The 15,186-nt window shown below is 40.9% G+C and overlaps 1 protein-coding gene and 1 long non-coding RNA gene across 2 annotated transcripts in view; one reads left to right on the top strand and one right to left on the bottom strand.

Annotated features, from left to right (window-relative positions):
* The first annotated feature begins 7,278 nt into the window (after positions 1–7,278).
* Positions 7,279–15,186, top strand: part of LOC125613548 — a 10,453-nt gene continuing 2,545 nt past the window's right edge. The window contains exons 1-2 of the long non-coding RNA XR_007344089.1: positions 7,279–7,420; positions 14,168–14,171. This is a non-coding gene — a long non-coding RNA (uncharacterized LOC125613548). The remainder of the gene's footprint in view (positions 7,421–14,167; positions 14,172–15,186) is intronic.
* On the bottom strand, positions 9,193–9,745 carry Hsbp1 (heat shock factor binding protein 1). Its single transcript, XM_015487307.2, has one exon. It carries the CDS (start codon positions 9,666–9,668, stop codon positions 9,438–9,440), a length of 231 nt encoding a protein of 76 aa, XP_015342793.1. The 5' UTR covers positions 9,669–9,745; the 3' UTR covers positions 9,193–9,437.

Here is a 15,186-nt window from a genome sequence, read left to right as displayed (position 1 = left end):
CCAGGATCATATGCAATTTGTTGCTGCTGATCCTCATAAGGTCCCTTTCCTAACAACATATCTAGATTTCTCTGAGGATAACCAGCTGCTGCATTTCGCCTAGCCGTCTCCTTGCAAAATTCCTCATTGGCAACCTTCCATAACAGGTATTGTCCTCCATTTAGCACAGCTTTACACATATTAGCCCAATCTGCTGGCGTCATGTTCAAGTTGTTAATGGATTCGACCATGCTTACAGTGAAGGGTGCTTGAGGACCATAGGTTGTTACAGCCTCTTTTAGCTGCTTCACTGTTTTGAAATTTAAAACTTGGTAAAATCGCTGCCCTCCTGCCTCAAATACAGGGCATGTTAATATTTGAGATCTTGTCTCAGGATCCCAACTATCAACTGCGGGGGTTGGGGACCTCCCAGCATATGGAGGTGGCCTTGTTAGTTGGACACTTACGTCCTCTGGTGATAGAAAGGTGTTAGTAGCAGTCTCCTGTTGTAACTTTCCCCCTGATGGCTTTTTCTGTTTTACACTTTCTTTCTCTGTCTGACTAGCTTGAGAGGCCTTCTCTTTTACTTGAATCTTTTCCTCTGTCTGACTAACTTGAGAGACCTTCTCTTTTACTTGAATCATTATGTCTTCTTCTTCCTCTACCATTGTCTGAACTGAAGGCTTTGGACTAAGCAAACAAGATATGAACGTCCACAATGGCAATGTGCCAACTGGCAGAGTCCCTGGGCTTTTCTTTTCTATTCTTTTTAAATCTTCACCATGATGGTTCCATTGTGATATATTTAACAACTCCTCCTTAAAAAGCCATGGGCTACATTTTTGTATTGTATCAACGTATGCCCTGATTGTTCTTGATTTTACTGAGATGCCTCCTTCCTCTAACAATTTACTTAACACTCTTTCAGTTTGTTTTTTACTAATTTCTGATCCCGTATTTCTACTATAATACAACTCAACAAGATAACGCCTAACAAAACTGAAACTGAGTGAAACAAAATTGGAACAACACAAAATCATTATAATAGCCTCCTGAAATGTCCATCCGTCCTTTCTCCCTATCTGTTCCTCAGATGTGAGCGGTTTTTCTTCCATCTTACACATCTCCAGGGACAGGCAACTTAAAACAAAAGTGAAACAAAATAACAAAAGAAGAATCTTAAAATGGCTACCCATCCTCTCGCCCTGCCCTCAGAGGCGAGCAGTTCACTTACCCTCAGTCGCTCCCCATGCGGCCCACCAAATGCCGCAGTCTGGCTGGGCACAATCAGGAGCCACTTGTCAAAAGAAACTAACTTTATTTTTAGAACCACACACGCCAAACAAAACAGCCTCTCAGGAAAAATCCTCAGAGCCTCAACTGCCACCACCGGCTTTCCACAAGCCTCTCTCTCCCACACAAGCTTCTCTCCACCTCCCACAATCCTCCTGCTCTTGAGGCCGATTGGCTGGGTCACGTGGGCGGAGCCAAAAAAAGTCCCCCAATGAGCAGCTCCGTGGTCTGAAAGGGCAGGGAAACAGTCCAATGAGCATCACCGCAGAGGAGCCAATCAGCTAGATGTTGCTGGGGCCGAGGAGCCAATCAGCTAGATGTTGCTGGGGCCGCTGTGAGCCAATCATCAGCCGGCAGCTGGAAGTTTGCTGGCAGCTGGAAGTTTGCTGGGGCCCCTTTGGCTGTGGCTCTCAACAAGCACATGTAGCCGAGGAGCAAAAAGAGGAGAGGAACAGGAAGGGGCCAGGGACAGATATAGTCCTCATGGCCACTTCCCCAGGGGCCTACATCCTCCAGCCATGTCCCCATCTGCCTGCAGCTGATACCCAGTAGTCCACTTAAATTATTAATCCTTCAAATGGATTAATTCACTACTGAGGTTGTGTCCCTCATGATCCAATCATTTCCTAAAAGTTCTACCTTTGAACCTTGCCACATGGGGGACCATGCTTATAACCCATGAGCTTTTGGAGGGACACTCAAGATCCAGACCACAACACTAAGGAATCATGCATGTGGCACCACAGCATCCTGGACCCAGAGCTGCTCTGCACCAGCCTTCCCAGTGCAGAAATAAATAGATGCATGCTCTTATTTGCAAGTTAATGTTATAAGGGAAGGGTTTAGCCATGTATTTCAGAAGTCCAGGAAGTAATGAAATTTACCTCAGGTTTGCCCTTACAAATGACCGTAAAATAAACCATAAAAAAAATCAAAAGAGGATGAAATAGAATATTTATATCTACAGCGAAAGAGAAATATATTTGTGTTATTTAAGGTAATAGAAGATATCATCAGAAACAAGGTGAGTCGAATCAATCATTAAAGAATTTTGACTTTTGGGAGTAAAGAAAAAAAGGACTGAGTGAAATGAAGAAATTAGAAAATTATTATGACTATTGTAAATAAGGCTTACAGCCCAAAATAGATAAAGAATTATATAGTCTTATAGTTAAGACCTGAATTCGGAATGATGACTTATCAAAGCTATGAAGACGTTGAAAATATCACCTTTATAATTTATAATGTCACCAGATCATGTAATAGATAGATTTGCTTTCTGGGCGTGTCTTTTTTATTTTATTGTTTTATAAATAGTAAATGAGCATGAAGAAATGTTCAGCCTAAATAAGAATGAAAGAAATAGGGATTTGAACAGCTATGGAGTGTCAATGTTAAATTGGTAAAAATAAATAAGATGGATAAAATCCACTGTATTAGACTCTACAAAGACTACCCACGTACATTGCTGGCCACCCTGCAAGGTGTCCCTATTTTTCTGGAGTGCAAGCTGGCAATTTGTAATAAGAACTATAAAAGCATTCATACCCTTTGACTTGGTAATCCTACTTCTGGGAATATGCCCTAAGGCAATAATCCAAATTGAAAAAAAAAAGTCATCTGTACAAAGATATTTATGGCAGCATATTCATTCTAGGGGAAGATGGAAAGTGATCAAAATTCCCAGTGAATGGGAATGGTTAGGTGAACCATCATGTATCAGAATTCTGTGTGATCACTACAATTGACAAGTACGTGAACCGTGCTCCTGGGTGAAAGTGTGTGTACATCACAAGGCAAAGTGCAGAACAAGACACTCACTTCTACAGCTTCAAGGAAATGGTGTCTGTGTTTTCATGAGTCTCAAAAAAAAAAATGTAGGTGGATGTAAAAACCTGGGAGTTTCCAATTCTATTCCCTATAAATTTTATTTATTTAAACATTTATTGAACATCAATTAGATAGGTTGGGGAAGAATAGATAAGTTCTTATCTTTTCTAGCACCTTGGTGTTTCTGGCTTCCGGAAGGGAGCTGACCTCACTATTTCTATAGCTGGGTCATCCCTGGTAGAGCCTGTGGCTTGTCCAGGAAGCCATTTTGCAAATACCTGAGGGCCTCCTTCCTTCTCTGTTCCAGACATGGTTTTCTCATTTTTTCCTAAAGTTAACATATCCTTTGAGCACTGGGGAAGACTGATGTAATATTCGGCTGGGAAGCTAAGAGCCTGACCCTTGCTTCTGGTCTAGCAAACTTCTTGCCTTGCATGTACCTTATAGGACATTACTCTTAGGTATGTTTTGACTGCAGGTTCCATAAATTCTTCTTCGTTGACTCAAAACATAGAAAAAAATGATCTCTCATCGCAAGAAGCCCTGGGTAATGCACTCCAGGCTGGTTTATTCCAGGGCTCCCGGTTCTATTGGTTTTTTTTGTTTTTTCCTCCATCCGGTCTGTGTCGGTATCAGCTTTGTCCTCTGCGGGCTCAGATGGTGGCTGCACATGGCTGCTGTGGTCCCAGTCCACAGTGTGATGCACAGGACTGTCTTTTTTCTCTTTCCTTATAAGAGCAAAGAAAATTTTACCAAAATCTGCCTTCTCTCCCTGCTCCCCAGAGCCTCCTTTCATTTCTCATTGGCCAGAACTGTGTTCTAGGTTCATGTCTAAACCAATCCCAAGGTCCTCCGCTTCTGATCTTTTGGCTAGAAAGCTCGGGTTTTAGTTTCCCCACTCTGCTGCCTACTTACTGTGACCCTGTCTGCATCCGGAGCCATGAGGTGAGTGAATAGGTAGAGAAAAGCAAGCAAACAAAAAAACCGTGGGGTTCTCTTCATGACACGGAGAACCCAGTTTCTCTGTTCCTCCTCTTATGCAGGTTTTGGACTGGCTTTGAATCTAGGTTCAGAGATACTGAAGAATAAAACAAGGAAACTCATCTTTCTTTCTTTTTAAAGATGGTTCCTTTAAACTCTTGTTTCCTTCCCTCATCTCGGCTAGCATTTACTTTTCAGAATCCTCAGATGATGGCTCCATGCCTTCTTTCCAGGCAGATGTCACCAGAGTCCTTGAGGGACAACTGGATTGTTTCCCAACCCAGATTTCCAAAGGAAACATTCATGTCTGTCCTGACTCATGTGGCTGAGAAGTGGCAGAACCAGGAGCCATCCTTGGTCTTCCGGGACGAGGCCCATAGTTGTCATACTACCTCATGCTGCCTCTGAGTTCAGATCAGGCTTGGTTCCTCCTCTTTCCTCTGTTCAGGGTTATGTTGCCTTGTGATATCAGTCTACAAAGACATGTGCTTCTCTTGCGTCTCTCATCACCTCTCTGGGATTTTCCATTGATTGGTCCATAAGATCTAAGGAGAATGTTCTTTTTAAATTTTCCAATTCTTTTTATTTGTTCTAATTAGCTATACATAATAGTAGAATATATTTTGACATATTATATGGAGTATAACTTCTCATTCTTCTCCTTGTACATGATGTATAGTTACATTGGTTACGTGATCATATATGCACATAGGATAGTAATGTCCAATTCATTCTATTCTCTTTTCCATTCCCATTTTCTCTCTCTTCCCTTTATGACTCTTCTTCTAATGCAAAGTACTTTTATTCTTCCCTAACTGCCCCCTTCATTGTGAAATTCACATCATCATATCAAAGAAAACATTCAGCTTTTGGTTTTTTTTGGGATTGGCTTATTTCACTTAGATGATATTCTCCAGTTCCATCCATTTATAGGCAAATGCCATAATTTTGTTCTTTTGGGTTGGGGTTGTGGCTCAGTGGCGGAACATTTGCCTTGCACATGTGAGGCACTGGGTTCCATCCTCAGCACCACATAAAAATAAATAAACAAAATAAAAATATTGTGTCTATATGAAACTAAAAAGAAATTAAAAAAATAATTTTGTTCTTTTTTATGGCTGAGTAATATTCTATTGTGTACATATACTACATTTCCTTTATCCAATCTGTTGAAGGGCACTTAGGTGGGTTCATAGTTTAGCTATTATGAATCGAGCTGCAATAAACATTGATGTGGCTGAGTCACTGTAGTATGCTGATATTAAGTCTTTTGGGTATAGGCTGAGGAATGGGATAAGTTTTCTAAGGAATCTCCATATTACTTTCTAGAGTGGGTGTACCAATTTGCAGTCCCACCAGCAATGTATGAGTGTGCCTTTTCCCCCACATCCTCCCCAACATTTATTATTACTTGTGTTCTTTATAATTGCCATTCTGATTGGAGTGAGATGGGATCTCAGTGTAGTTTTAATTTGCATTTCTCTAATTGCTAAGGATGTTGAATGTTTGTTCATATATTTTTTGATCATATTTCTTCTTCTGTGAAGTGTCTGTTCAGGTCCTAAGTCCATTTATTGATTGGGTTATTTGTTTTTTTTTTGGTGTTAAGTTTTTATGAGTTCTTTACATATCCTGGGGATATGTATCTGAGATACGGGTGGCAAAGGTTTTTCTCCCATTCTGTAGGTTCTCACTTCACATTATTGATTGTTTCCTTTGCTGTGAAGAAGCTTTTGAGTTTGATTCCAGGGAAAAAGTTCTTATAGAGCCATATGAGTGAGAGAACATCACTGGTCATTGTCCTAGCCTTTTGCATTGAGTAAGGCTCTCTCAAAAAGGGTATCTAGAAAACAGTTTGTGTTAGTGATTCATAAGCCTTAGGATATAAGCCTGGAGTATTCTCCCAGAGAATTAAATATGTACTACTGTCAGTTATTTAAGATTTTATTTGAGTATCAAAATAAGTATATATTATGGGGTAGAATATAAGAATTGCATTACTTTCAGGCTTAAAGCATAAAAAGGTTGAATGTGAGGCAGGAAAGTTGCTCCTGAGACCATCAAGTTTCCTGACTCCAGACCAGGTTCCAAGTATCAGCAAAAATCATGGTAAAGGACTGAGTTATTGAGGAATGTCAGGTGAATCATGGCTCTGCAGTCAGTGTCCTTGTGCCTGGGTTGAGGAGCTTGAATGGGAACCTTCTGGAAGCACTGATGTCACTGCTATTCCTCGCTGGACAGCTTTGCTTGCCTTCTATCCCATACACTGCTGCCATTTCAGAGTCATCAACTTCATAAAGAGAGCAGTACTTACTTCAGTGGCTGAGATTTCCACAGGAGACACCTCTAAATAGGTGGCCCTTCACCTGCATTTGGTGTCATCTTGAATGCAGGGAAAGAAAGTTGAGTTGGTTCTTGTTATGGATTGAATGTGACCTCAGAAAAGGTATATGGAAGCCCTAACTAACTACTAGTACCTCCGGATGTGACCTTATTGGAAATAGGATCCTTACAGAAGTGATCAAGTTCAAGTGAGGTCACTAGTGTGGACCCTAACCCAATATGACTGGTGTCCTGATAGAAAGGGGACGTTTGGCTACATGGAGACAGACATGGACAGAGAGAAGACAATGAAAGAAGAAAATGGCGTAGAGTGAATACCAGGTGAAGATGGAGGCAGGGATGGGAGGGATGCATCGCGGAACCAAAGATTCCCTGGAAACCACCAGAAACTAGGGGAGAGGCCTGCAGAGACCACCCCCCTCCCAGCCTGCAGAAGACACCAACTCTGCCAACACCTTGACTTTGGGCTTCCAGCCCCTCAGCTGTGAGAAGATAAATTTATGTTATTTAAGCCACCTAGTTGTTGGTACTTTGTTATGGCCATCCTAGGAAACTAATGTAGCTTGTAAAGACTCAAGAGAAGGAGGGCTTCTCAGATCAACACAGTGCAGAGTATTAAAATGCATGGAGGACTCCCAGTTAGAGAGAGTAGATTGAGGGAAAAGACACATATTTACCCCTGCTTCTTCCTGTAATCCCACTGACCAAAAAGTGATTCTTTTTTTTTTTTTTTTCAATAGCAGGATTTCAGGCACCTTTATTTTTGGCCTCTGAAATATGTTACTTCAAAGAAGTCAACTCCTCCCCAAGTCCTCACCATCCTCCAATAGCCAGCAGCCTGTCGTTTCTACTGCTCTCAATAGCCCTGAACACACCCTGCATGCAGGCTGCAGCGGGCCCAGGGCCCAGTCCGGGCAGCACACACTCAGGTTACCCTGCAGAACCTGCTGCTGGCCCCTCCCAAGAGCTGCTGCAGCTGGATGACAATTCTGGTGTCTTTATTACAGAATCTGTTTTCCCCATATAATCTATAAATAAGACAAAATATTTCTTAATATTATATATTTGCAATACAAACAAGACTGGTGATATGGGAGATTTAAACCCTACTCTTTTCTGGGTTTGCCTTTATGAAGACCATGGTCACTGCAGTTTTGAATGGCAAATGTTATTAACTCTGTCTTTTATAATCAGTAACAAAAATTATTACTCTGAAAGAATTTAGGTGAGAAATAGTTCAAAAACCTGAGCCTACTACCAGTCATTCATAATTTTCTAGCCAAGTGATTGGCACAGACTTAATATTCTCTCTTCTTTTTCTCTTTTTCAATCAGTAGCTCAAAGAAAGAGAGAACAAGGACAGTAAAGAAGACTACATCATTTAAGAAACAATTTGAGACTTTTTCAGAATTAAAAACTCAAGTATCCAAACTGAGAAGTCCCGTTGAGTGTCAAACATGGCACATCATAAAATTTCAGAACACTGGGGGTGAAGAAAGATTTAAAAAGCTTTTAGAGACAAAATCCAGGCTCTCATTTTCCAATAATTTCACCTCTAAACTTTCTTGCATTTTCTCACACATGAGCTTTGAGGGGGACACCTCATAACCAAACCATAACAATGGTAAAGGGAAATTTCAAGATCACAGTTGCACTGGATTTAGGCAGTAATTCAGACCATTGGAGAAGATTAGAAGACTAGGAGAAAAATATTCAAGAATGTAAAAATGATACACTTCCTAATGATTCTGAACATATTGAGAAGAGACTACTGTATATAGTTGAACTAATGACAAGAATATAGAAAACTANAAGAGACAGGATGTGAGGAGACCAAGGTCAGCCTTGGTGCCAGTGCTACTCTATATGCTAGGGAAGAGGGACAGAGTGTGGGAAGATCTTCCATATAATCTATAAATAAGACAAAATATTTCTTAATATTATATATTTGCAATACAAACAAGACTGGTGATATGGGAGATTTAAACCCTACTCTTTTCTGGGTTTGCCTTTATGAAGACCATGGTCACTGCAGTTTTGAATGGCAAATGTTATTAACTCTGTCTTTTATAATCAGTAACAAAAATTATTACTCTGAAAGAATTTAGGTGAGAAATAGTTCAAAAACCTGAGCCTACTACCAGTCATTCATAATTTTCTAGCCAAGTGATTGGCACAGACTTAATATTCTCTCTTCTTTTTCTCTTTTTCAATCAGTAGCTCAAAGAAAGGATGGAATAATTGAGTTTAAAATCCTGCCCCCCCCCCTTTTTTTGTGGTAACCATTGTAGATGAACAACTAGAGGCCTACTGAAGTATTAGAATCTCATGCAAAACTCTAACGAATGCCTCATGACATCAGGCTATTCAAGTACATCCTGTATTTAAAAATGCTAACACAGTACAGTGGCAGTGGTTACTTTTCACTGACTTTAGCATCTGATCTCACAGACTAGTCATAAGTTGCGGTTCAATGGAGTTTTGGCAACAAAGTAGTGACAGACACTTCTGAAATAACAACTTCTAGCCATTTGGAAAGTATCGCCAACACATTATTTGGTGTTAGCACAACAGTCACTTTGTGCTGAAAATGAAAGAATCCAACTCTACAAATGTTTTACTTCACCAAGTCCAACAATAATTGAAGGATTTACTACTTATCTAATAAAAAATTATACAGCAACTTTTATCAAACAGCAACTACTAGAAAAGAATGGCAGGAAAAAAGGACTTCACAAAAATACACTAAAAAGTTTGACAATTTTATGCAGGAACTGCCAAAATTTTAGTGTTTAATAATTAAGAGCACAACTGACCAAGTTTCAAGATGTGAAGATACCATGTTCCAGAAACCGGAGAGAAAAATCACTCTAAAAACTTATTATATGTGATAAGAATGCACTATAATATAAAACCTGTCTACACTTAGTAGTAGTTAGTTGCAAAAAGCCATTCAGTCTTCTCTTGGCTTGGAAAAATGGTGTTCCAGATTTCAGGGTAATTAGCAACCTTCAACTCTTTTGTGTGGCAGGTATCTTGTTTTCTCTTTCCAGTTCTTCCACCTCAGCCTGTGTCATGAGGTCTGCGATGTTTTTCTCCAGATCATCAATGCGACTACTCATATCATCAATTCTTCCAATGATCTGGTCGGACATGGTCTGAAATTTATCTTGCATCTGCTGCAGGAGTGTCTGCACCACCGAGGTGAGGTCCTGCACGGTCTTGGGGTCAGTCTCTGCCATCTCTCCGGTTCCCAGCTTGGCGGCGAGGTCTCAGACTGTCACCCACACTTCCGTTTCCTTTTTTATTTTTGAAATTCATAAATTCAACAAAGACTAAGAAAGGAGAGTCAACCAGTTCTTCCAACCAACCGAGCTTGGAAAGCAGATGGGCCAGTGATAGTGACTTTGTCAGACTGGAGGAAGCTGAATCTTAACCTAGTAATCAAGAAATCCAAGGAGCCACTTAACCCATAGTACAGGCCTCATCACTCCTTGTAGGAAACAGGAAGAAACTTCTCTGAGAAGTTTGATCAGGCTAAGGGGAAAGACTTAGGACCCGGACACCAGGGGCCTCCTAATGAACAGTCCTCATCACCTGACTGTGGAGGGGCCTGTTGAATTCCAGCCACACATCCTTAGGGCTTCCAGGGACCTTTTGAAAGTCACACTCTTAGGATTTGGTAGCATAGGATCTCTATATTATTATTATTTTTTCTAAACCTTTATTTTATTTATTTATTTTTATGTGGTGCTGATAATTGAACCCAGGGCCTCACACATGCTAGGTGAGCTCTCTACCACTGAGCCACAACCCCAGCCCAGGCTCTCTATATTATAAAGACATTTTCTTACATGTGTGAGAGAGACCAAAACAACAGATACAAGACTTTTGCAATAAACAGTCTGCAGTAGGAAAAAGTGTGAAAACCAGCTATTTATAATATTCTCAGAGGTAAAAGAAGACATTTCATTCATGAGACAAGAAAAATGCTATGAATCCAAAACTATTGGAATTTTAAAAAGAGAGACAAAATTAAAAGCTCAATAGAAAGGGTAGGAGAAAAATTTGATAAATTTTCTCAAAAGGTAGAAGAGAAAGTCTGGTGATAGACGATAGGAGAATCCATATAAGAAAGTTATAGAACCAGTGCAGGAGGTCCAATACCCAAATAGTAAAAGTCAAAGAAAGAGAGAACAAGGACAGTAAAGAAGACTACATCATTTAAGAAACAATTTGAGACTTTTTCAGAATTAAAAACTCAAGTATCCAAACTGAGAAGTCCCGTTGAGTGTCAAACATGGCACATCATAAAATTTCAGAACACTGGGGGTGAAGAAAGATTTAAAAAGCTTTTAGAGACAAAATCCAGGCTCTCATTTTCCAATAATTTCACCTCTAAACTTTCTTGCATTTTCTCACACATGAGCTTTGAGGGGGACACCTCATAACCAAACCATAACAATGGTAAAGGGAAATTTCAAGATCACAGTTGCACTGGATTTAGGCAGTAATTCAGACCATTGGAGAAGATTAGAAGACTAGGAGAAAAATATTCAAGAATGTAAAAATGATACACTTCCTAATGATTCTGAACATATTGAGAAGAGACTACTGTATATAGTTGAACTAATGACAAGAATATAGAAAACTAAGCAGATGAAAGACCAAGACCATGTTAAAACTCCATGGAAAAGAAAACGTATTAGAAAATATAAGTAATCATAGCCTACAAACCTAAGGAATAAGTTGTGGATAGTATTTATGGATCATAATAATGTAAACATTGAGTTTATTGAATTTAACTAAAAATGAATGAACTTCATTGGGAGGTTGGGAATAGGAAGTAGGTGTGTGTGGAGGGGTTGGAAAGAATGGTGGAAAAGTCCAAGTAACACGCAGTGTCAGTGTGTTACTTACAGATAGGGATGAAAGCCCAAGACCAAAGCAACTTAAAGTTGAAAGTAGTTTTCTCTGCATGGTGAAATGGGGCCGTGGGTACAAATGCTCTTTTTCATACCAGTCTTATAAGTTGCTTGGATTCTTGAAACTATACATATAAAAGCAAGTCCTAAAGCCAAGGATGCAAGAAATAAGAAGAAATGCAAGGCCAGTTGGATATATTAGTTTATGTATTCTCTCTCCCCAGTAGAAACCCAGTAGAGAACAATGCTACCAAGAACACCTCGATCTTCAGGCTTTAGGAATAAAGAATATTAGAACCTTAAAAAGCCTAACTCATGGAACCATAAAAGTTTGAAATCTTTTATTCATAGAATCTCTTTTCTCCTTCGATGTGCTGGGGAACAAACACCTGCTAGGTAAGTGCTCCACCAGTGACCTACATCTCTAGTCCTTAACTCCTTCTTTAAACCTCACAAGTCCATGCTGGCATCTGAGAGGTGTGCCTTCGACCTCTAGTTCAGTTTCTGGCATTGATCCTAGTGGCACCTGCTGAGATGTCTGTGTTATTGGTCCAGGTCTTTCTTGTCTTGACCACAAGACCCTCCTTGTCTGCTGTCCCTCCTCAGCCATGCCCTTTAGCCCCTTGGCTGTACTCCTGAGCCTTGGCAAGGCTGACGCAGACTTGGGGAAGTGATGTAGGTACTGTTGGCTCAAACATCTCCAACCACCATTTTTCTTTCACTGCATCTGTCCCACGATGGGGCTGTGAAACACTTAGGAACCTCACTTACCTTGCTGAACCTTAGCTGGGAGTGAAAGGCATCCCTTCTCCCACACATTCCTAAAACTAATCTGTATAATTTTCTATTTTTGCCTAATGACGTTACCACAAATGTAGAGGCTCTGTTATCTCACGGTTTCCACAGGTTAGGAGTCTGGTCACTGCTTAGCTGAGTCTATTATAAGGCTCTAGTCAAGATTTCGGCCAGGACTGAGTTCTCATCTGGGCCTCAACTGAGGAGAGATCTTCCAGGCTCATATAGTGGTTGGCGGTGTTTAGTTCCTTGGAGGCTGCCAGATCGAGGTCCTCATTTTCCTGTTGTCATTTGGGGACTACTCTCAGTTCCTTGCCACGAAAACTCACAATATGTCAGTTGGCTTTTTGTAGTCAACAAGATATTTTTTTTCCTTGTCAATGGACACTACAATCATAGCAGCATAATCACATATATGTAATCATGTTCTGTTGGAAAGTCTAAGAGTCCATCCATACTCAAGAGGAGGGGATTATGTGAAAGCATAGACACCAGGAAGAGGGATACCTTAGAGTCTGCTACAGGCCTGTCTCCTGGACCTAGTGTACCCACCTGGGGTGGGGGACAGAACCTCCACTTTTGTATTCCTTTTTTTAAAATTTCTCTGATTCCTCATGGCCAATGAAGTCTTTTTTTGGGGAAATGACTTGCTCTTCCTCCAGTTATGTTCTACTGTTTGTACAAAGCTGCCTTTTTTTTGTACTCAGAAACCAGGGTTTTCAGATTTTACAATATATTTTTTTTCTGCCAGAAGTTCCAAAATTTAAAAACTTGAAATTCGCTTTTTCATTTTTTAGTTTTTCCTTCCTTTCCAATCCAGTAAGTCCAGACTGTCCTACCTGCTGCCTGAGGAGTGGGAAAAGGTCATGGGCAAAGGTGAATGACTGGGAATAACATCACTGTGCCTTGCTGTGTCACCCGCTGAAATGACCCGGGTGTTAGTCCCGGCTGTACACTACCAGCTCCTTGCTCTTGGGCAAATCTCTTATTTCCTATGAGCCTCAGTTTCTTTCCCTTTGAAATAGGGATACAATATCTATTCTTATGTTGTGAGAATAAGTAGTCATAAAGTTGTTCAAAACAACTTTGTAAGTTTTAAAGTACCACATGTGTATGTGTTATTATAGTTACTGATTCTCTGTTGGGTGGTTGAAATTGGCCAAAGTGCACACATTGCCATTCTAATGGTGGTTAGAGATGGTGCTCGATTCTGATGAGTCTTGTTTGCATTCCTGAAATTGGCTGAGAGGTCCAGCACTTCTGCTGCAGGTTAAATGTGTGATAGCAGATGCTGACTGCAGACTCATTGCTGTGTCAAACTCTGATTTGACTTGAGACTTGACCAAATCAGTGTCACAATGCTAGATGTGTTCAGATGCCTCTGGTAAATCATACAGGTGCCATGAATGAACAGTTAGACTCCCAAACCCAGGCTTATCCACCCCTGGGACTGTTATTCCAAGATGCCATTTAGACAGAGTTTATTCATTCCCTGCACAATGTTCTTTCCATCACAACAGCATCATAACACATCCTGTTCTTGATCCCAGGCTTTGTGCAGGGAGAGTTATATTATGCACAGACTTGCAGAAAAATTTTCTTCACTTTTGACTCAAACAATATTATTTTTAGTAAGAATTTATGAAGGCCCTGCTGTCATGGGGTGGTATGGACAACATAGATAGGCTATAAAATTCCTTTAACTTTCTCCTGGAAATCTCATCTTCTGTTGCTTAGTAGCTCATCTTTTTCTAGAAGGAAAAATTGATGCACATTGCAGAACTGGCTGAAGGACTATAAAATGGGGGAAGCAGATGAATGAAATTAGGACCCTCCGATGGTAGAGGACCTTCCAGACAGGACTGTCTCATTTTGGTCACAGAGGTTTTGAATTTGCTCTCCTGGAAGTTGATAGAAAGATATTTGTTCTCCTCAGTGGGACCTTTTCACACATCTTTCTTTGAAGCAGGCTGTCTTGAACACTCCTTGCCACAGTAAATGGCATTACTAAATATCGACAGCGGAGTGGCTGAGGGTTCACGTTGACTAGGGAAAAAAGAAAGAGAGAAGGTGCTCATTGGTCCTAAATGGTGGTGTTTTGGATCAACTGAGGACTCAAGCTTTGGTGGACAAAGGGACAGAATAAGCCACAGGAGCCAGATCAAGAAGCCCAGCCTGCGTGACTGCAGAGAAGGGATGTGGGTATAGGGTGCCAGTGTCTGTGAGGCTTCACAGCCCGAGGGACATAGATGGGTGATGGGACTCCCAGCCTGGGAGTGTCTCCTCCCTGCATGATTTCACATTCCTTGCTCTAGCCCACAGGTGTTAAGTCTGGAAGGAGGAGGGAAAGGCAGAGGGGCTACTAATTTTTTTGAGTTTTTACTATGTGCCAAATCCAGGGACTTTGTAGATGGAGCCGCCTTTAGTCACAATAAAAACTATGTGAAGCAAGTACAATGACCATGACTCAGATGAGAAGAATCGAAATAAAAATTTTCGCATAGAACTCAGACGGCAAATCTCTATTTCTGCTCCTAGGAGAAAATGTAGTCTAATGATAGTTCAAGATTTCAATGCAACATGTTTATTTTCTGATCACTTCTGGTTCAAAACTTGACCATTTAAAGACATGCTGCTTGCTCCCCCATACTCCTGCATTTTGGTCAAGAGAGTCTTCAGAAACCAGTGGCCTTGGGGTGGGGGGGGACCTGGCCTGTGGTCTCAGGGTCTGCTGCTGACCTCCTCTTTATCCCATCTTAGTATGGCATGGTGCTCGTCTGGGAGCCCATGTTTCTTCCTCTGTTGGCTTAAGCCTACCTCTGCCCTGGTGTTACTGTGCTGTTGATACCCCAAATTCAATTTCAGAGAGTGTCCCCCAGTCTCAGCTCTCAGGTCCCCTTGCCTTGTGCTATCTGTGGTTACCTCCAGGATGGCTGGTCTTTTCTTTTTTTCTTCTTCTTCTTCCTCTTCCTCCCCCTCCTCCTCCTCCTCTCCCTTCTCCTCTTCCTCCTCCTTCTCTTTCTCCTCCTCTCTCCTCCTC

The sequence above is a fragment of the Marmota marmota genome, unplaced genomic scaffold (assembly GCF_001458135.2).
Source record: "Marmota marmota marmota unplaced genomic scaffold, marMar, whole genome shotgun sequence".
NCBI classification, from domain to species: Eukaryota; Metazoa; Chordata; class Mammalia; order Rodentia; family Sciuridae; genus Marmota; species Marmota marmota.
The sequence above is the reverse complement of the archived record's forward strand: the minus strand, read 5'-3'. Positions and strand labels throughout refer to the sequence as shown.

Excerpts from the sequence above, each read along its gene's own strand:
- Hsbp1 (XM_015487307.2), bottom strand. The coding sequence starts at position 9,668 with ATGGCAGAGACTGACCCCAAGACCGTGCAGGACCTCACCTCGGTGGTG.